The 21651-nt window shown below is 34.7% G+C and overlaps 3 protein-coding genes across 3 annotated transcripts; 1 reads left to right on the forward strand and 2 right to left on the reverse strand.

Annotated features, from left to right (window-relative positions):
- Positions 1-1772: 1772 nt before the first annotated feature.
- On the reverse strand, positions 1773-4786 carry LOC106347053 (F-box/LRR-repeat protein 10). Its single transcript, XM_013786545.3, has 4 exons — positions 4101-4786; positions 3806-4011; positions 3624-3717; positions 1773-3414 (listed from the first exon to the last, which is right to left on the reverse strand). Exons 1-4 carry the CDS (start codon positions 4293-4295, stop codon positions 1969-1971), a joined length of 1941 nt encoding a protein of 646 aa, XP_013641999.1. The 5' UTR covers positions 4296-4786; the 3' UTR covers positions 1773-1968.
- An 8459-nt stretch (positions 4787-13245) lies between these two features.
- LOC106347054 (NAC domain-containing protein 6) lies at positions 13246-14752 on the forward strand. The gene is made up of 3 exons (XM_013786546.3): positions 13246-13653; positions 13767-14035; positions 14113-14752. Exons 1-3 carry the CDS (start codon positions 13497-13499, stop codon positions 14524-14526), a joined length of 840 nt encoding a protein of 279 aa, XP_013642000.2. The 5' UTR covers positions 13246-13496; the 3' UTR covers positions 14527-14752.
- A 2575-nt stretch (positions 14753-17327) lies between these two features.
- Positions 17328-20969, reverse strand: LOC106351494 (probable inactive receptor-like kinase BSK12). The gene is made up of 9 exons (XM_013791289.3): positions 19774-20969; positions 19544-19679; positions 19209-19342; positions 19036-19102; positions 18867-18952; positions 18553-18741; positions 18317-18472; positions 18105-18218; positions 17328-18019 (listed from the first exon to the last, which is right to left on the reverse strand). The coding sequence occupies exons 1-9, from the start codon at positions 20035-20037 to the stop codon at positions 17765-17767; spliced, it is 1401 nt and encodes a 466-aa protein (XP_013646743.1). The 5' UTR covers positions 20038-20969; the 3' UTR covers positions 17328-17764.
- Positions 20970-21651: the final 682 nt, after the last annotated feature.

The raw sequence follows: 21651 nt of genomic DNA on the forward strand, positions 1-21651 counted from the left end.
TGGCACAAGACTATTTGGTTCAAGGAACATATTCCACGTAATCCGTTTATATCATGGCTGGCTTTGCGGAGAAGACTGCCAACCAAGGATCGCTTGAGGCGTTGGGGGTTAAATGTCTCAGGAACGTGCGTCCTTTGTAATCTGGAAATAGAGACTCACCATCATCTCTTCTTTGAGTGCTCTTTCTCTCGCTTGATATGGGAGCCTTTTGCTGCTGAAGTTTGGATTTCTCCTCCGGCTGATCTACACTCTGTTGCAGCCTGGATCAATCAACCTCGCGTCAACGCAGATGCGCATGCTACTCCAGTCATCAAGCTCTACTTTCAGTCAGCCATCCACCTGTTGTGGAAAGAGTGTAATGCTCGTGTGTTCACAGCTGTCTCTTCACCTTCATCAATCATCCTTGCCTCTCTCGACCGTATGATGCGTGACCATCTCCTCTCTTACCCGGCAAGTTCTTCTTTCTCCTCTTCTCTACTTCTTTTTATCTTTCTCGTATAAGACCTCCTTAAGGCTTTTTTTTACTTTGAGTTGTTGTTGGTTGTTTTTGTTTCGTTGCTATAATAAGTTGTATAAAAACAACAGTGTAACCTTTCAGAAAATGATAATCTTAACATCTTACCAAAAAAAAAACAACAAATATTGACTTATTTATGTAAATATATATTTTATTTTAAATCATTATAGTGGACGAAGAAAGCACCATAATTTGTACAACAAATTTTCTTAGATTCACTTCATCATACTCACCATTTTAATTACATAATTTTACATGAGCTTCTTCACCCTCCCCGGTTATTTTCTCTTTGTTTATAACTACAATATAAAGTTATAAACTATATATATTATAAATTAATAATTTATTTACCCTTGAAATCTAACGATTAAAAATAGAACATAATTCAATATAGATATATGATTCTATTAATAAATTAGCAGTTACAAATTTGAAATTTCTAGAAAAATCAAAAGTCGTGTGTTAGTTAATTATTTTCTAAATGACATCTATTTCTAATTCTTTTTGGATGAGAATATTTTGGCTGAGGTGGATAGTCCCAAAAGCCTTGAATTTAGTCCATTTTATATAGTAGGATTATTCTCATATTGTACCAACACTTTACGAGCCAACTGCTGATTATTCTCTCTGGCCTTTTAGAGCATCAAACGGTGCCTCTTAAAGTTGGCCCTTCCAAAAAAAAATAATTTTAAATCATGCGGATCCCACCATTATTTAAAACATGTCTCTTCTACGTTTCAAGAGGTGAGTTTGTGAGGGTTTTGCCACTTTTCGCGGACTCCACTGACACGTGGCGATCCGCGATTGGTCTATTTATAATTTTTTTTTTTTAAATTGGACAGAAAAAAAAAAAATTAGAACCCACGCTCCCTCCCCTTGCGTTAATGCTGTGCTCTTAGACTTGGTGGCCTCTGCGCTTATAGTGGTATAAACTGGTGGATGGTACTCCTCATATGTACAATGTTATTTTCTGTCAAATTTCGTATAATCTCTCTATCTATTATCATTACGTTATAATCAAATTGTTATTTTCATTACGTAAATTTAAATTAATAATAATAAATTGATTTTTGCCATTTGATATTATAAAAACTCTTTTATAGTACTGTTTAAGAGATTAAAATAGTTGGAGTGAAGTTGTTCAAAAAAAAAAAGGTTTGGAGTGAAGAAGTCTTCAGCAGCACAATTAATAAGAGCTTCAAAAAATTCATTTATATTATATCCCATCTCTACACTTTTAACAGAACAACACCACTTTCACTAGATATCTTTATTCAAGTAAACAATACAAAAGTTTAACAGAGATGCGGTGATTAGCACAACAACAAAAATAATTACGAAAAAATACTACAAGCAAGTGGCTAAATATGAAGAGAATTGGTGTTAAACATATAGCTTATAAGAACAAAAGATTGCGTACCTATTATTATAAACGTATAGTTTCAGTATTATCAGTCTTCTTCTTCTTCTTCACTTCCTTCATCATCACTCTCCTCTTCTGCATCCTCCATCTCAACATCACCTTCATCTCCAAGAATCCACTGTTCAAGCTCATCTTCCTCTGCTTCCATGTGTTGTTGTATATCAGCAGAGTCCCAGTCGTCTTCCCCATCAATTCCAAGCTCTTCTCCGCGGCAAGAGACCTTCAAATGCGGTCGTCTCCTCGCCAAAGCATCTACAATATCTCTGTTCACACTCCCAGTGATCCCTAACCATTTGAGCCTCGGGAAGAACGGTTTCTTCAGCCATTTGAACGAGAGCTGAGTTATGCCGCCACAGTCGTAAAGATCCAACAAACCCAAGCTGCTCCCAGGACACTCGTCTTCGTACACCCGTGTAGACGCAAGAGCCATGACCGAGGGATCGCCTATGAGTCTGCATTCTCTCAGCTGGAGCTTCGTGATCGGAGCTCCGGATTTCGCTAGAGCGAAAACGGCAGCATCTGTCAGGTTAGGAAGATTGGACACGTCGAGCTCGCGGAGCGCTAGTTTCGAGGGTCCATCAAACAGAGTAGTCATGAATTTGTCAGTTAAGTTTCTGCAGCCTCTGACGGATAGCGACACTAGAGAATCCCAAACTCCTTCTCTAAGGTAAGAAAGCCCCGTGTCACTCACATCAGTGCCATCAAGAAGCAAAACCTTCAGTTTCCGTAGATGCGAGATGGCTTGCAAGGCTTCATCCCTTATGTTTCTGCACCCTCTCAAATCAAGATTCTCCAGCTTCAGATTCCACACCAGCTTCTGAACCGCGTGATCCGTCAGAAGATGGCACCTCCTCAGGCTAACGTGGCTGAGCGAGAGAGCGGTCGCTAAGACGTCGTGGAAAACAAGATCGGTCAGTTTAGGTCCGTGGTATACGCTGAACTTGGAGAGGCTAGCGCAAGAGTGGAGGATGGTCTTGAAACCAGCGTCCGTCACCCGACAGAACCCGCCGAGACAAATGCTCTCCATCCCCAAGCATTTGCCAGCAAGAAACAGCATCCCTTGGTCGCTAACTCGACGGAAGTAAGCAGAGTGAAACTCCTGGCTGCGGATCAGAGAGAGGCGCTTCAGCTTGCCGTTCCGGTTGATCTCCTGGAGCCCGAAGTCCGTGAGGTCTGACAGTTGCCTCGGATCCTCGAGAGGCGCGTCTCTCAGGTCCAGATCAATCAACGACGTGAGAGAATTAGATATTGCCTTAACCACAGCATCGGTGATACAATCAACAGAGAGGCGCAGCTGCTGGACGTTTCGGAGCGCGCGGACGCTGTCTTGCCCAGTTGATGTGAGTAGCTGAGTCATCATCCTTGAGGAGATGTGTCCAAGCTCAAGATGGGTGAGTTTATCAGAGGCCAATCCGAAAATGCGGCCGTCATCAGGACGCAAGTATAATGAGAGGTCAAACATGAGTGCTAAGACCTGCCAAGACAACATATATGGTATGGCCCCATGATTCCATTACACAACGCTAGAGATATAATTAACTTCAAGAAACATTCTTTATAAGTGGTTGTGACGGATGTGAGAAGAAACAGATTAACAGAAAGGATAAACAATAAAGAAAGACACGTGGTTCACCAATAGGCTACTTCCACGGAGCAAAGAGAGAGAAAGACATTATTACAAACCTCTAAATGAGAGCAACCGTTCAGCAAATCTTCTAGAGCACCACGAGTAACGGTTCGACCAACTTTCTCTGCTACAGAGCCCAAACAGAGGAGCCTAGCAAGCAAGGATGACCAATTCGTCAGAAGAATGGGAAGATTTTTGATAAAGAAGATGCATCAATAAACAACACACACACACAGACCTTAGATCCTTGCATTTCCTTCCGATCTCAGAGATGAGATCTCCACTGAAATCGCGGCAGTTGTGAAGAGAGATCTCCCTAAGGGAAGGACGTGCCAGCACGTCAATGGCTGAGTTCCCAAGGCGTCCACAGTCAAGCTTAAGGCTAGAGAGTTGCTGATTCGGAAACAACAACGGTCTAACCGTTTCCATTGACAGTGAAACATTCTATAAAAATAAAATTCTAAAAGTCAATTTAACATAATCTTTACTCATACGATGAAAAGCAATCATAAAGGAGGGAGAGGGGGACTCACGAAGAGGTGGAAGTTGGGAGTGAAAGTGAGGACACGAGAGACGCAGCTTTTGAGCGTTTTGCAAGTGGAGGCCAACGAGCAGAGAGAGGCCACGTCGAGCTTCGTCATGATTGTCTCCAGGAGAGCCGCTGGTAACATATCGAGGCTTCTCTCTTCATCGAAACCGTCAACATCGAGGACGGCGGTGGTAGCCATCAACGGCGTCTCTCTTCTCTTCTTGGCGGAAACAGTGGAGATCTCTCTCTCTCTCTCTCTCTGGAGTTTTTGTGTTCGATCTGATCCCAAAACCGGATCCACTTAACAAGGAAATCAAACATATTGATTCCACCCGGAACGGCAGCGTTTTATGAGAAGAGAACGAACCTTCCTAAAACTCTTCCAATCCATGTGGGCATGGCGGTCTAATTCCACCCGTAAAAGGCCGGGTCGGGTCCGATCGGATCGTTTACTTTTTAGTTGTCTATAAACTGCTTTAACTTTGCATCTTGTAGCTGTGGAAACTCTTTGGTACTATTCTTATACTATTCCCTGAACACACATTGGATTTCTCGTCAGTTTGCTTTATCTTTTTATCTTACGACCATTTTCATGTTAGGCTTTGCTAAATGATGCTCAAATGTCTGCTTATTGCTAATATTTATGAAAACAGTTACCGTCTCAGCGTGATGAAAATCATCCGCGAGAAATATTATTCCTATGATTTTAGGGTTTAAGAAATATTATTCCTTTGTATTGGTTTACCCATGGATTTTCAATTATATAAAATTATTAGGGGTGGCCCGTAGGCCGGGCGGAAAGTTTACATTAAAATTATTTTATATTAAAATATATTTAATTTTATAAAACATTTGAAAAATACTTTAAACTGAATATAATAAATATATTTTTCTAATTAAATATTATATATTATTTTGTTAACATTTGAACTTTTTAATTTATAATCATAACGTGTTTGGATTTTTATTTGTTATCAACTATATTTTCATAATTCATTTCAGTTATCATCACTGGAGCTCCCACTTTTAGATATTGTATAAACTACATATTTTTTAGTGGAGAGTTAATTAGTTTGTTTATTGATATTTAGCCTAATTTCTTATTTGTCCGGTCAAGAAAGAGTGCCAAAGTATCGTTGCTACCGAGCTGGATCAGTATCAAAAGGGTGTGTCATATATGCAAAGAGAGGTGGTGGTCAAGCTTGGATGCCACCGTGAATCCTCAGTGAATATGGAGAATCTGCAACGCTTGTTAAGGTTTCAACAGTCAGATGAGCCGGTTTTAGTTACAGTTTGTGAGCTAGTGGAAAGTGATAAATCTAATCATTTGTAAACCGCAGGAGTTAGGTAAACTAACGGTGTTTATTTATTCAAATATTCTCTTAGTGTTACAATACAAACGAATCTTTGTTTTGTCCTTTACGTCTCATGAGGAAATGCCTATGCTAGTGTACATCATGGTGAAGTATGCAGCGATTGCATGTGGAGACGCTGAAGTATTTATAAAGATTGCGCAGTGACTTACAAAGAGAAGATATGGGATCATGTTGCTGGAGTTGTGATTGTAGAAGAAGCTGGTGGTGTAGAGAGTGATACAGGCGTGAGAAAGTTATATTTCACAAAAGGAGCTTATTTGGAAAGTGGAACGTCTTGACGGAGAAATCATAGCATATCTTTAAAATACAATATTTATCAAAAATCTTAAAGTACATTAATTTTATTCCGAAAGAATGATTGTGGAAATCGTAGGAAATGGTTAAATTGCCATGGAAATTGTGATTAATAATTAAAAAAATTAGTTTGCTTTCTGGTTGCTTATTTCTCAGCATATGATTCATGTGAATTGTCTTCTTTAAGTGGGAGATTCATAATAATGTTTAAACATCTTGTAGTTATTTACAACCAGATCATATAGTCTCTTAGTATAAAATTCTAAACTAATACTGACCAAGAGTTAATTAAAGAAAATCAGTTTATCTCATGTTTGTTAAAAATCACATAAGCAAGCACTTTCTTGATTCAGTTTTACTATGCTTCTTTTGGAAAAAACAAAAAACAAAAAAAACAAAGCCTCTTCAATCGTTGGTAAGTATAGTTGCGAATTTTAATTTCCAAGTGAAGATATGAATTTTTCAATACGAAGATGAGGTGAACTTTTTAACCATATTTTCTTGATGGGTACGAAAATGTTTTAAACAGCCAAATTCAAAACACCGACACAAAAGACATGAACTGGAACATATTGATGCTACAAATTTTTGGAATTAAATAAAAAAAAGAATTAGAGTAACTGTGAAAATATAAAACAATATCATGGACTCCCAGGCTCTAAAGTTCAACCATGGTGTGCCTTCTTTGCAGAGTGTCCAACCTGGGGAGTGAACTCAGTACATATGGATTCAGCTCCGACAGTGGTATTGACTCAATCTTCTTAACACCTCCATGTTGACGAACCGTAGTCAGTCCGGCATCAGCCTGAGTAAAGTAAAGCGTAAGGTGAGTGAAAAGTTTCAAATTGACAAAACTACTCTATCTCTTAATTAGCCAAACAACATATATGAGAGTAGTTGGACAGACCTTTAAAGCGGATGGTAGTATTAATACCCTCAGTTTTATGTGCATCTTCATTGTATGTCGTTTGAATTTTGTCTAGTCAGTAATCGGTACATCAAGCCTCTACAATCAAACAAAATACCAACAAACTAAGCATATTTTAGAAGGCTAAGCCATTCATCTATTAGTGAAAATTTGATTTAAATATTGATTGCAGAGTATAAACCCAATAGTACCTTCAAGGGAGCAAAATGGTCTAGCTCCAGAAGCAGAGCCAGCAGTTGCACTATCTTGCGACATAGCAGCACTCCTCGTCCAACGAACAAAGCTGCAAGAAAATTTGCAAAAATAAAGCTTTCATATTTACATGCAAAAGAGAAACTTAATTCTCTCTACTGAACTCTTATCAAACGGATAATAACATCAAATACACCTAGAAACTCTAACGTATTCCCAAAAAAAAACAATCAGGGAACACGATTTCATTTCTCTCTCGACTCATTCAACCACAAGAGTAAGAACATAATCTGAAAGCATATCAAACCCCAATTATTGAAAATCCCTTCTATGCAAACCATTACCTCCTGTGACGTCCGTACAGATTGTGAGTGGCTAGAACCTGGAAGTGTCGCAGAAAAAACATGAGAGGCAATGGTAGATATGTATTTGAATTTTGACAGTCAAAAGCTTTGGTTGCTCCTTGTTACATCACACAGACTTAGGTCAGAGAGCCTGCCTTCCTTCAGGATGTTTCTGAAAGTATGAGCCGATGAAAATTGATTGAGGCATGGATGAAAACAGACTGCAACCCACTTGAACATAACGCGTAATCAGTTTAGTTCGTAAGGATGCATGTTATTAAAGCGAAATCAAGACCAAGAGTTGTTACCTTCTCATCGACCAGTACCACATCAACGGCCGCAACTCTCCACCTTTCTTAAAGTTTCGAGCTTCCCAGAAACAAAGAAGCCTCGTGATAACACTCTAACTGCAGCGGCCAGCCTTTAGCTCAGAGAAGTGGGGCCGTCGAGTTGCCATTGTCGTGGATAAGATAAAACAATTAAGGGTTTTCTGATTTAGAAGGTAAAGATTGTCCAAGAGCGATGATGAAAATGTTGTTAATAAGCAATGAATCAGACGTAGTGGGGATTGATGATTGAATGCCATAACTACAACCGTTTTGCAAAAGGAACTTTGTGGGGGGGGAGGTGAAGGGAAACGCAGAATCGAGAAGGGGAAGGGAATCAAATCAAATATAAGACACGTATGAATACCAGACTAATAGCCCTGAAAACTACAAATAAGAGCCCAAATAGCATCCAGTCTGCGTGAAAACGAAGTACATTTGTTGATAGACACAAAATTTGTCACATCAAGTGTACTTACCTAATTTCTAACTTTTTAATGGTTTTTTAGCTAATTGACTCAAATTATTATCTTTCACCATTTTTAATAAATTTAATACTCATCATTTGCTTGACAATAAGTTTTTTCAGCCAGAAACACAAAAACGAGTTCTTCTGTCAAAACCACAAAAACAAGTTTTCATGCCAAAAACTGGAAAACGAGTTTTCTCGCCAAAAATAAGTTTCTGCCAAAACCGGTAAAAACTATTTTCCCGCCAAAGTCGTCTGGAAGACTTCCTGGAAGTCGTCTAGCGCATTATATTTTAGACGACTACCAGGTAAGTCGTCCAAGACATCTTCCAGATCTGAAAAACCTGCATATCCAAATCCAGATCTGAAAAACCTGCATATCCAAAAACGTTTAAATGGCTTAAAAACAGATAAAATAAGTGGAAGATTAGATAAATCTACTTTTATAGAACACACAAAAATACATATCTAAAATTGATAGATCTACCTTTAAATGAGTGGAAGATGAGAACCATGTGATGAAAAACCTGCAAAAACAAGATAAATTAGTGAGAAAGACATGAGACAAAAACTCTAAATTGATATAAAGCTTAGTGTTTAGAGAGAGGTTGAAGAGTTTTAGAATGATGAACATTACATTTTTGTTGCAGCCATTTCAGAGAAGAAGAGAGAATGTGTAAATTTTTCTTTATATAGGGAGACAAAAAATCCAATTAGGTTAAATATTTTTGATTCAGACGACTTCCTAGACGACTTACTTGTAAGTCACCCAGGAGACTTTAATATTTTTAGCGGGAAACTAAAATATTTTTATCGGGAAACTAAAATAAAAGACTTCTCAGACGACTTACAAGTAAGTCGTCTGGTTTAAATTATTTAAGCGGAAAAATAATTTTTAAAAAAAATTTAGGCGGAAATATTTGGACGACTTACATGTAAGTCGTCTGGTTTAAATTATTCACCAGACGACTTACAAGTTAGTCGTCTAGACCCTAGACATAACCCCTAAACTTAATTAACTAATTAAACACTTCATAAAATCAAATTAAACTTCAAAAATATTTACTATACACAAAAATAAACACTTATGGTAAAAATTTAATTTTTCAAAAAAACATTCAAGCTTTCCAAAATCTAATCTTAAGAATACATACAATACTACAACATATGTTGTCAAACCATAAAACCAAAGAATATCATGATTACCTACTTTCACTCATCTATACTGAAAACTATTCAATTTTATTATATTTTAATTTACCTTACTTAAAAATGTTTATAATTACATGATTTTAATTTTTTATTTGTCAAAATATTTTTTTAAAAATTTATAAATTATTTTTAAGATCAACTACACTAAGTCGTCTTGACTACTTCCAACATCTCAGACGACTCAGACGATTTACTGAAGCTATATTCGTAGAAATGACTTATGTTTTTTTGTTTGGTCACAAGGAGCTGGCTGTAATTTCACAAGGCTTTTAGATTAGTTTTACATTTGATTCAAGTTTGAATATACTTTTGCAATCAAAGTCAAGTTTTGAGTTATATTTTGTAAATCCCCTTAAATATTTTTATTATTTTAAATATTTTCGAACACGTTTGAATTAAAAACCCAGATCTAATCAAAAACATTTTTGGTTCTTTAAACAACATATGAACTGATTGAGTTCACAACATATCTGATCCATAATTAGAAAACACGTGACTGATATAAAAAAATTCTAGGACCAAAATATCTAATACCCAAAGTATTCGATCCAAACCCAATCCGAGATCAGAATGTCCCCCAATCCAGTTTATCAGTCACTTATGTTAAAAAAAATCCTCCTTACAGTTTACACTTTACACAAGTTTGTTTTTACTTTTGATGTACTATATGATAGGGACTTCTTAGGACCTTCATATTTGTCTGTTCTTTGTCGGCATTTCTAAGATTTTTCTGCAGTTTCCGAGAAACCTTTATATGCTAACATACATTCCTCAAGCCGCACTACTCGCTGCTCACGACTATTTATTGTGGTTTGTTCTTATATTAAGGTTGGATAAATATTTTTTATTTCTGAAGTCAACCTTCATCTTCATTTACTAAAGAAATTTACGTACATTTACTGAAACATGCATAGTAAATAAACTAAATCCAATTTTGTAGCAAGGTGTTTGACAGTTGAGACTTTGATGAAGAACTTTTCAAGTTATCTATTCTTCCATTTTTCTTTCTGCTTTTCTTTTGTTTTAGATACTTAGCAAAATTTCTTGACCATATAGCTATAAGTTCTCCAGAAGATGAAATATTTAAAGCAATCCCAAATTCATCGCATTTCTTTTTCCTTTTGTCTTCATATGACTTGTTCAAAACTTGAAATATTCTGGATAACCAAACCGGAATAGAATAACCAACAAACAAATAGGTCTATGGAAAACTCCAATACTTATGTCTTGTAATCCCTTATATACTAAATCGCAAGTCGCGTAGCCAATCAGAAATTGCCACGAGAAAATTTTTAACAAAAATAAAAACAAAAAAATGCAAGCTATAGGAATTTTGTTTTCTCATATCCTATTTTTATGCAATTTCAAGTCTCCACGTTTTAGTTAACTTCTTTTTCATAGTTTTCATCCTTTTGCCAAAAAAAAAAAAAAATCCGTCCCCACGTTTTAGTTAACTTCTTCGTTGTCAAACCGTTTCTCCTCTGTATAATATGCAATTGTACTGTTTTATCTATCACCAGAAATCAACTTCATCATATTTGTCTCAAAACTAAGGATCTCGGGAATTGGCCAGTGTACAATAGTTGGTGGTGCGAAGAGTTCATATAATAATTGTTTAGCAAATGAATAAGCGATAAAGTTATGTCTCAGCTCCAGTAAAAAAAAAGGTTTGTCTCAGCATTCAATTATCTTTCTTCGAAGTTCTGTCTCAGCTTTCAGTAAAAAAAAAAGGTTATGTCTCAACATTTAATTATCTACCTTCGAGCAGTTTTAAATTTCTTTTTGTTTTTTCGTAGAAAATTCTGTTTTTTTTTACTAAACTTGAAAAAGAAAGCCTATAGAACATATCATGTTCAAGTAAAGTCGTTTGTAGAGGAAATTTATTACCAAAATCTTTATTTGGCGAGTTTCTTCCTTAAACCTTTGGTTCGACTGAAACATAAATCTCATATTAAAACCGAAGAAGACTGAAATAAGATTTCAGACTTACAAATAGATAAAATATTATGTGTTGTTGGAACATGTCATACTATATAAACATAAAAATGCTTCCAAAAATATATCCATATATCTATTTCAAAATAATATCAGAAATGTTGTTTTCCATTTTTAACAATTTTTTCTGAATGTAACCACTCTGTAATCCATATTTATAAAATATATATAATTGAAATAATAATTTATTTGTGAAAGTTGTAGAATTAGAATTTTGTTATCAAATAATTTTAAATACATTTACCTTGACCCGGAGTAATATTAATTATTTATTTTCATTATAATTAATTTCTAAAATGAATTTCACAATCCCTAATTTTTAATACTGCAACAACTTAAATCCCTATTTTTTCTTATCCCTAATTTCATGGCTCTATTTCAAAATGTTACATCTTTTATATAATTTTCAATTAACTATTTTTATTCTATCCCTGCCTTTCTTTTCTCTTATTGTTAGAAGTTTCATCTCTTCATCATTTTTTGGGTTTGAGTAAAGAAACAAAAAATTGATGTAGCTTTATGATTACTTTTATTTAAGTTGTATGATTATATTTGTATGATTCAGCTTGAAGTTGTTTTAATGGATCCTGCAAAGGAAGGAATAGGGACAAGAGGCTGCACAAATAGATACCATACCCTGGAAAGAATAAAGTAAATACTTTTATCTAAGTTAACCATGGAAAGTTGCAATACTATTGAGTTTTTTTTGGGTGAATATTTGGTTTATCATGGATATATGGCAAAAGAAAAGCTAGCAAATCCTGCTATTAAAGAACGTGAGATGGCATATCAGCGGTTCTGTGTGGACGAGATTAAAGTGATATTCTAATAAATATAAGTACTTAGCTTATTATCATTATAAATTTTTATAATTTCCTAGATACATTTTACACAGTTTATGACTTTATGCAAATATAAATTAACATCATCTCTTGAAACCTAGGAATAGTGGAAGAAAATTTAAGTGGTGTTGGTACATTTTATCCCAAAAATGTAATTTTAGTAGGTGTTAAACTTAATATCATATAAAATTAAGGATTTTTCCTCGTACGTAGTACGGGGCCAGAACACTAGTTAATACTTTAAAACGTAATATCATTTTATATTACCTTAAAATAATACTCCCTCCGTTTTTTTATATAATTCGTTTTAGAAGAATTTTTATGTTCCAAATTATATGACGTTTTCGGTTTTCTATGTAAAATTTATTAACACTTAATGTTATATGACCAATGATAATATACTTTCTATTTTATTATTGGTTGATTTGTGGTTAGGTAAATAATTAATGATGTTTTTGTTTAGAAAATATAAAAAATTAATGATTTCTTAATCTATGTGCACAATTCTAAAACGACTTATATTAAAAAACGAAGGGAGTATGTAATTCACAAAGTTATATTATCAAAGAAAAAAAGGGTTTAATTATCTTTAATGCGCTTATGTCATACTCTCTCTGTATTACTTTAAGTGATGTTTAAGGTTTTTGCACAAATATTAAAAAAATACAAAATCTTATGTAATTTATCTTGATCATATATAATAACATTAAATACAACTAATTCAACCAATAAAAAAAATTTAGTATTTTGTAATTGACAAGTTTCAAATGACATTAAATTTTATCTAGAATTATGAAAACATCTTTTATTATGAAAAAAAATAAAAATTGTTAAATGTCACTTAGTATTGGTTTATGTTAATTAGCACTTAGAAGAAGAAGAAAAATAGAGTTCAAGGTTCTGTCCCACAGAGGAAAAAGACTTCCCGTCTTTTAGAGGAGACTTCGAAAGTCAAGCCTCAGATTAAACTAAATGGTGGAAGTCCCACGATCAAAATACACTGATTCTTTTGGGGCACCAAAGCTTCTGGTCCAAAACCTCAAGACCCTTTCTACGATAAAAGCGCGTGGGCTCCATTCACTTTGATCAAGACCTCTCTCTTTCTCAGTCAACATCACAAACGTCTAAAAGTATGGACATTAAGAAGAAACTACTAACACATTAGAAAATTGCACACATGACTTTCAAAATTTAATATGTTAAATCCTGCCTCCACATCTTCCTCTTGACTTGGTCTGCTCCAATAAAACATAGCCCCATGGCCCTCATCAGACAAAGAATCTCTCTCATCACATAAGGTCTTAGTGTTATATATAAATAAGCATTGCACCATTAGTGATATCATCACCAACAACCTTTTCACTTACAAAGCTTTTAAAGCAACAAAAACTTCGGTAAGCGTCTTTAGAGACAGTGAGAGCTATGTCAAAAGAGATTGAGCTTCCAGGTTTCAGATTCCACCCGACCGAGGAGGAGCTTACTGATTACTACCTCAAGAACATGGTTTGCGGGAAATTCTCCAAAGTCGAAGTCATTGGTTTCCTCAACATCTATCGCCATGATCCATGGGACTTACCACGTATGTACCAGTATACTTTTTTTTTTTTTTTTTTTTTTTTGTACCAGTATACTTACTTTCTTCATTCATATAAAAATCTTATTTATTAATAAAAATCTGAATTGTGATCACAGGTTTATCGAAAATCGGTGAGAGGGAATGGTATTTCTTTGTTCCAAGGGAAAGGAAGCATGGGAACGGAGGGAGACCAAGCAGGACAACTGAGAAAGGATATTGGAAAGCAACTGGTTCCGACCGTAAGATCATAAGCTTGTCTGAGCCAAAACGTGTGATTGGGCTCAAGAAGACCCTTGTGTTCTACAGAGGTAGAGCACCAGGTGGAAGCAAGACTGATTGGGTCATGAACGAGTACCGTATGCCTGACAATTGCACCTTACCAAAGGTACCTTAAAAAAAAACGAAAGCTCTGTTATCAAGAAACAACTCTTTTTCTCATCTTGTGTTCTTGTTTGGTCGCAGGACGTTGTGCTGTGTAAGATATACAGAAAAGCCACTTCCCTTAAAGTGTTGGAGCAAAGAGCAGAGATGGAATCTAAGATGACTCAGACATGCCCAAACTCTCCTCTCTCGTCTTCCGAGACCATTTCTTACGTTGGAAAAGAAGAAAACTTGATGAAGACTTCGTTCCCTTTTCCTCAAGCATCAGCCATGCAAGAAGCAAACAACAACTTCATGCTTCAAGGACATGAAGAGAAGCAAAGAGAAACAGAGATGAAGGAGTCTTCTTCATCGCTGAAGCTACCATGTGGAGTCTTGCCATTACCAGAGCTGCAATTACCTAAACAAGGATTAGAATGGGGACAAGACCAGTTCTTGAGTATAAGCCCATGGCTCCAGAATCTTACCCCAATTGTTAACCTACTAAATTTTTAGGATATGTAAAAAAAAAAAAAAAATCTCCCAACAGAACTAACTATTCTTCAGTGATACCTACCCTCCTTCACCTGAGCAAAAAAAAAAAAAAAAAGACCTTGTAAGATGCTTGGCTTCAGCTTAAGAATTATCAATAAAATTTGTATTTACTCAGCAGATCTATGTATCTTTTGTAAGTTTGTAACATAAGAAAATCTGATGTAATAAATATTCAAACTTTGAATCATGGACTTCTCATGGATGAGATAATTTCTTTCGAACATACCAAGATATTCCATGAAGTTTCCGAGAAGAAAACTAAGGGTAAAACTCATTGAGTCTTTACATATGTCGAATCAATCGTTGTTGCTCTTGTCCTGATCTGCAACAGATCTTGCTTTGTGGGCTTTCACACTGACAAGTGTGGGTCAGCCCATTGAACGCAAGGAGAAACTAAAAAAAATTGAAGGCCGTGATAGTAAGTATATTATCAAAATTTAAAAAAAAATTTCAGGGATGTAGATTCGAAGTCACTATTTTTGAACTATGCACACTTTGACTACCATTACGCTGTAGACAACTAATTGTCAAACTACAGCCGTTAAAACATATATATTATTTTGGGCCGGAAGCTGGAGCTTCCAATACTTGCTATCAGGGCCGGTACTGTGTGGGATCTTGGAAGTGATAAGCCCATCATTGACCATAGACCCATTAGTTTCATCTCCTCAGTGCGTGTGACTCATAAATTACTATTCCCTGACTCCGAGAGACAGGGGAACGTAAACTTGACCGTTAAATGCGTTCTCTCTTTTTTTTTAAGTGTATTGTCTTTGTTTTTGGCCACTAGAATTGAGGATGATTAAGGTTTGATGATATCTCCCTTTTAGAGAATGAGATTCCTCAAGTTATGGTAATCCATCTCCCTCTTGTTGGAAAAAGTGCCAATTTCGACCCCCAACAATTTCAGTCAGTGCCAAATACCACCTCAACTCAATTATAATTTAAAAAACTATCCGAACTTCTTAAAACTTGCATAAATCTACATTGACTCTAATAGAAGTTAGTCAACCGTTAACAAGAAAAAACGACGTCGTTTTGATATACGAGGAAAAATGTCAATTTCGACCCCAACACTCTCAGTCGTGCCAAATAGAACCCGAACAAATGTTCAGTGCCAAAAAACGACCTCAACTCAATTATAATTTAAGAAAAATTACCCAAACTTTTTTAAATGTGCATAAATCTACATTGACTCTAAGTCTCTAACAGAAGTTAGTCAACCGTTAACAAGATAAGACGGCGTCGTTTTGATATATATATATTTTTAAAAAATATGTTCATTTCGGGACTCAAACCCGTGCCGGGATATCCTTTTATACTAAAGTAATTATTTGAAATATTATTACAAATTGAAATTCCCCATTATGTAAACTATTATTCTTCTTCATCTTATCAAATTTAAAACTTTTGTGTTTGCTTATATATATTTTAGTTATTTTTTAATATGTCTAATATTTTGTACAAGATATCTTAGTGAAAGAAAGGTAAAATTAAAACTTTTGAACATTTTTGAACAAAATATCAAAATATATAATATTAACTTTGAAAAATAAAAAAAAATCCACTTAAGTTTAAAAATTAAAAATAATTTATATAAGAAAATTTTATAAATAAATTCAAAGTTTTAAGTATATTTAAGATCGTATAATAATAAATATTTTATTATTTATATTTTAGTAAGATATAAGTTTATTACAGATATGATAAATAAAAAACATGTTAATGTATTTATATAAATCAGAAAAAATTGTCACCAAAATTTTAAATTGGATAAAATGAAGAATAGTAGTAGTTTATATAATTTCAAATTTGTAATAATATTTCAAAACTTACTTTTATCTAGTTGTTAGTGTGCCCCATTAAAAGGGTATCACAAGACGGTTTGAGTTCTAGAATGAACATATTTTTTAAAAGATATATATCAAAACGACGTCATCTTATCTTGTTAACGGTTGACTAACTTTTGTTATAGTCAATGTAGATTTATGCACGTTTTAAGAAGTTCATGTAGTTTTTCTTAAATTATAATTAAGTTGATGACGGTTTTGGCACTGACCATTTGTTCAGGTCCTATTTGGCACGACTGAGAGTATTGGGGTCGACTTAAATTATATATCAAAACGACATCGTTTTATCTTGTTAACGATTGACTAACTTTTGTTAGAGTCAATGTACATTGAATCACGTTTTAAGAAGTTTGAGTAGTTTTTTTGAATTATAATTGAGTTGATGTTGTATTTAGCACTGATCAATTGTTCGGTCGTATTTGACACGACATAAATTGTTGGGGTCGAAATCAGCACTTCCCCCCCCCCCCCCCCCCTCTTGTTAGAATGTTAAATGGTGGGTGAACAAGAAACATAATATGGAATTCCTACCTTTTCTGGATTTTTTTTATGGTTATTGGAGATAGCTTATTTCCCTCAACAAGGTCTATTAAATAAAGAACTCTGCTGATTTTAAAAATTAAAAAATCACTAAGAAAATAGAAGCCGGTCAAAAACTCTTAGAGAAAAAGGAAAACGGCACATCGCCTATCATCTAGGGAGGAAGAGATTCATGCATTCGCATATCTGTCTAGACACATCGCCTATCGTCTAGGCAACCTTCCATCAAGGCCAAAAAGACCTAGTTATCTCTCATAAACGCTATGGCAACTTATCTCTCTTGTAATGAACTATAATTACCTTGACCCCATATGCAGCTTTTATCCGGGTTTATGCAGCTAAAATCAGCATGTACTATCTCTATATTTTATTAATATTTATAAATATTTGAATAATATTTGTTAAAATTATATCTAAAATCATATTTAAATTCTAGAGAACATATTTCGTATACACCAAATAGTACGATAAAAAGATATGAAAGTCAAATATATAAAATTTAGCATTTATATACGGTAGAATCAACCATTTTCATATTTTATAGAATAAAATATCAAAGTCCCAATATTATTAATTATAGAATTTTCACTGTTAAGTGCAATAAATTTCGAAATGTAAATGATTATGTTCGACTTTCTCTTTAGAAATCATTCTATGGAAATAAATCTTTTATGTTTTTATATTTTTTCTTGAAATGTAATTAAACAAAACTAATTCAAAATATGGTCACTGCAAGAAGGAAAAATGTTTCAACATTTGTATATCCTCATCTCAGAGTTTACACAGGACAAAAGTATAGATCAGCAAAATCAAGAATCTTGCTTACGGTGATGTCTTTTTGCTTCAAGAAGAGTTGCTTCTTTCAAAGTATCAGCAGAATCAGTGATCATATTTAATTTGGATAGTGCCACAGACTGCAAGTAGAAGGCGGTTGGCCAATCAGGGAATACTTCTTGCGCAATCATCCCATCGTGAAGTGCTCGATCTGGTTGATTGCAGAATAAATAGCATAGACTACGCCTCGCATAAACACTTGGATACGCCGTTCTCCTAGAATCAATGAACTTCGGACAGAAAACATACAGTTATAGAAACAGTACATTTAATAAATGCAAGGTAAGATGCAATAGGGTTGAACATACTAATTACCTGAGAATAACAGTTAATGGCGGTTTCAAAGTCTTGCTCTAGGAAGGCTTGATCACCATGTTTTCGAACCTCTTGAATATCTTTTGCCTCTTCCATCCATTCTTCGAAAGAGAACTTAGCACATAAACAAACCCATACAATAGAATAGTAAGCCCTTTCATGCCAAATTGGCAGCAGAATCATTCATTACTTGGTGTGTTTGGTTAGGTTACCTCAACCACCTCCTTGTCATCTTCATATTCTGCTATCACCAAGATTTTATGAATAGCTGTGAGGTCCATTCTCAAACAGGCCTTTCCTAGTGGCGAAAGTTTATTCGAAGATAACTCTCTATGATGTGCCATTTCAAGCATTGCGTAAGATGGAGCCTGCAAGCAAGAATATCGGTTTTAACATAAATGCAAAAAAGAATATCGAGGATGAAACTACTGTCACAATAATAGATTACATCTGTTTTAGTTTGCAAGGTTTCAAGTGTTCTAACAATGTGTTTTGTGTTGCGACTCTCTCTATCCTCGTATTGCAGACATTTAAAGGCGAGTTTGAAAACTATGGTAGCTTCGTCTGCAGAGAACTTTCCCTTCAAGTTTGGATCAATCAACTCAGCAACATTTTTCCCATGTATCATATCATGAGCCTAGAAGCACAAAATTGACAATGAAAGATAGTCCAAGGATTACACTCACAAAGTAAAGACAAAATGTTTTATCTCCACATATCAGCCTACTTGTAAGTAAGAAAAACTTGAACACAATAACTTACATGGCTTGGAGGAATTGGCTTTCCACTTAGCAAATCCACAAGGATGGTACCAAATCTAAACATCACACTTTCAGGGTTCACACTTCCTACAACCACAATATATTATCACATTCTAATAATAATAAATAATGATAACAATAATATGAATAGATGATTGAAAATCGATTACCGGTTGTTTTTCGATCATTGTTGGTCTCCTTCATTAACCCAAAACAGGAAAGACATGCATCCCCATTCTTCAATATCCATGAAGCAAAAATATTAAAAAGGTGGTCCAGCATCTCTAGACCACAAGCAGGCATAGCTAGGAAAATGTTTTTGAGAAGAATCTATTATGTATACCTCATCAAACAGAATTGAGTAAGCACTTAAATTATTGTAGGATGCAAAGCCTGCACTACTACAACAATCCAATGCTTCAGCTATAGAATATGCTACTTTCAATCGCACTTCCCATTCCATGGTATGATTTTTCCCTGTGAATAACAATGGAACAAAGTTCAAAACGTGAGATGCTAACAAGTTCTGATTCAATCGATTGTACAAACATAATACAATGATACATGTTAGGTTTGGATCTTTCTAGTCACAACATTTGTTTGTCTTCAAAACCATCTAAATGACAATAATGTTAACTAAACCACCAATATATAATGTATACGAGTAAAAGAACATACGACGGAACAAATGCTTAGCAAGAGTATCATTTGGCATGAACTCGGCAACGAGAAGCCTTTCATTTTCTTCGCAGCAATATCCAATCAAATTAACGAGTCTCTTGTGCTTTATCCCCCCAACTCTATGTGCCTTCTCCTGAAAGACAAACAATAATCAAGCCCATCGAAGAAGCAATCATTAACCGTCTCTAAATCGATAAAAAAAAAAATTTCAAACAAATAAAGGATACCACAAATGTCTTAGGATCAGTCCAAGCCATATTATTAAATTTTTTAACAGCGATCAAGCCATGATTCTGCAAACGGCCCTTGTAGACAATATTGGACGATTCTCCTCCGCTCTCTGAAACAACATTTTTCAAACTAAAATTTTCGGTGGCCACGTTGAGATCGGAGAAGGAGAACTTTGTCAATGGTGGATCTCCTTCTCCGTGGTTTTGGTGGGCTCGCTGTTGAGGAACTTCCCCGGACGACAATGAGTGGCAACACCCCATGATTTTTCAGCGGGCAAAAGAAAAGCTTCAAAAGTATTTCTTTTGCTTATTGATTCATAGCAAAAAACTGATTTCTTATTTGTTTAGTTGTGATCCTTTGACTCTGAGGCTTGGTGTCTCTTTGATACCAATACAATTGTCTGATTTTATAGCATTAATAACATTGACCATCATATTCGTGCCAAAATAAATGACTTTCTATCTTTATTGTCTCCCTCAAGACCTTTATTTATTTCTTTTCTAGGGCTCAGTATACAGATAGCACTTTATAGAGAGGAAAATCAGCAAAATTGTAAGATATCATTTTTTTTTTTGTAAATACGCGATAAATTTATGGTAAATGTTTTAGAAAAAAATAGATTACATAAAATAAAATATTGTAATCTCACATGAACTTTTTTAAGTGCACGAAAACCTCGCCCATTTTTGGGTAAGAAACTTGAATTTCTTTTGTATAAATTAAAATAAAAACTTCTACAATGTGGCTATATCATACCCTTTATTTTCTTACCATTTTCTTTTCTAATTGTCATTAATGTATTTATGGGTCAACTCTGACCTACTTTGGCCGGAAATAATCAGATAGTTTCCATGTCTGAACTTTTTATTGTGGTGACAAGTAATATTAATTTATTATACATAGCCAAAATTTGCCTAGTCCAAATTCTTGTTTTGTTAAAAATACAATCGGTTTACTTTTTTGGGATTGATAAATTTAATTTTTCATAATAATTTGACTCCAAAGTATTCAACGTTTTACATTTAAGATTTAACATCGAGTAATTATGATAATTAAATCACACTGCTATTTTTTAACGCATGAAACCTTTTCATTAAAAATTTTCATGCATGGAACAATACGTTGTTCATGCATACATCCAGAAAATAAAGCAGATCCAACCCAGTATGACTAATGTAAGAGATCACGTGTCCCAGATATTCACAAGTAATGGAGAAACCGTTAAGTTAGGATACTAATTCAACGAACGTACAATTGAGCTCTCACACCAAATCTGCTCAATTCAGGCAGATTGTAGAACAAGAGGAAGAAGGAATTTACAAAGCAGTGCTGTAAATTGCATATCCCTCCTAAGTTGAAAACTTTATGGTGGAAGAATGCGCATACTGGCTTATCAATTGCAGATGCGCTGGTTAAGAGAGGATGAACGGTATGGAAAAATGTCAATTATGTGGAGAAGTATCTGAAACATTTAATAGCATCATGTTTCATTGTCAAGTATCCAATTTACTTTGGAAATTGACACCATTGAAGACTCCACCAAGGCAACAACTTCAATCACAAACTTTGTGTCACAATCTTTTTGTATTGCTAGTAAGCTATTATGCTGTAAAGCCGATAAAGAGTATATTCTTAAGACCAAAATACTCTTAAACAACTTCGATCACAAACTTTAATTGAGAGTCAATAGAGACCATGTTGATTTGTAAGTCACTGGTAAGCGTTTTCCACCCGCTTGTTGTAAAGCTTCTTGAAACCTTAGGGTGAAGGATTCTAGTGTTTGGCAGTGTCGTTCTTCGAAGCGCCATGATAGCAAATATTGAGTTTTAATTGAGAAATTAAATTTTGATGAAATCTTACACCATCTGATGTAG

This window comes from Brassica napus, chromosome C9 (genome assembly GCF_020379485.1).
Source record: "Brassica napus cultivar Da-Ae chromosome C9, Da-Ae, whole genome shotgun sequence".
Classification (NCBI taxonomy): domain Eukaryota; kingdom Viridiplantae; phylum Streptophyta; class Magnoliopsida; order Brassicales; family Brassicaceae; genus Brassica; species Brassica napus.

Bases quoted from the DNA above. Each gene is read 5' to 3' on its own strand.
- LOC106347053 (XM_013786545.3), bottom strand. From the start codon at position 4,295: ATGGCTACCACCGCCGTCCTCGATGTTGACGGTTTCGATGAAGAGAGA. The intron at 4,012-4,100 runs GTGAGTCCCCCT...TTATTTTTATAG, and splicing joins CTCCCAACTTCCACCTCTTC to AATGTTTCACTGTCAATGGA. The intron at 3,415-3,623 runs GTTTGTAATAAT...TTGTCTTGGCAG, and splicing joins ACGGTTGCTCTCATTTAGAG to GTCTTAGCACTCATGTTTGA.
- LOC106347054 (XM_013786546.3), top strand. From the start codon at position 13,497: ATGTCAAAAGAGATTGAGCTTCCAGGTTTCAGATTCCACCCGACCGAG. The intron at 13,654-13,766 runs GTATGTACCAGT...TTGTGATCACAG, and splicing joins TGATCCATGGGACTTACCAC to GTTTATCGAAAATCGGTGAG. The intron at 14,036-14,112 runs GTACCTTAAAAA...GTTTGGTCGCAG, and splicing joins ACAATTGCACCTTACCAAAG to GACGTTGTGCTGTGTAAGAT.
- LOC106351494 (XM_013791289.3), bottom strand. From the start codon at position 20,037: ATGGGGTGTTGCCACTCATTGTCGTCCGGGGAAGTTCCTCAACAGCGA. The intron at 19,680-19,773 runs GTATCCTTTATT...TTTGTCTTTCAG, and splicing joins CTGATCCTAAGACATTTGTG to GAGAAGGCACATAGAGTTGG. The intron at 18,473-18,552 runs GTAATCTATTAT...TCTTGCTTGCAG, and splicing joins CCTTGCAAACTAAAACAGAT to GCTCCATCTTACGCAATGCT.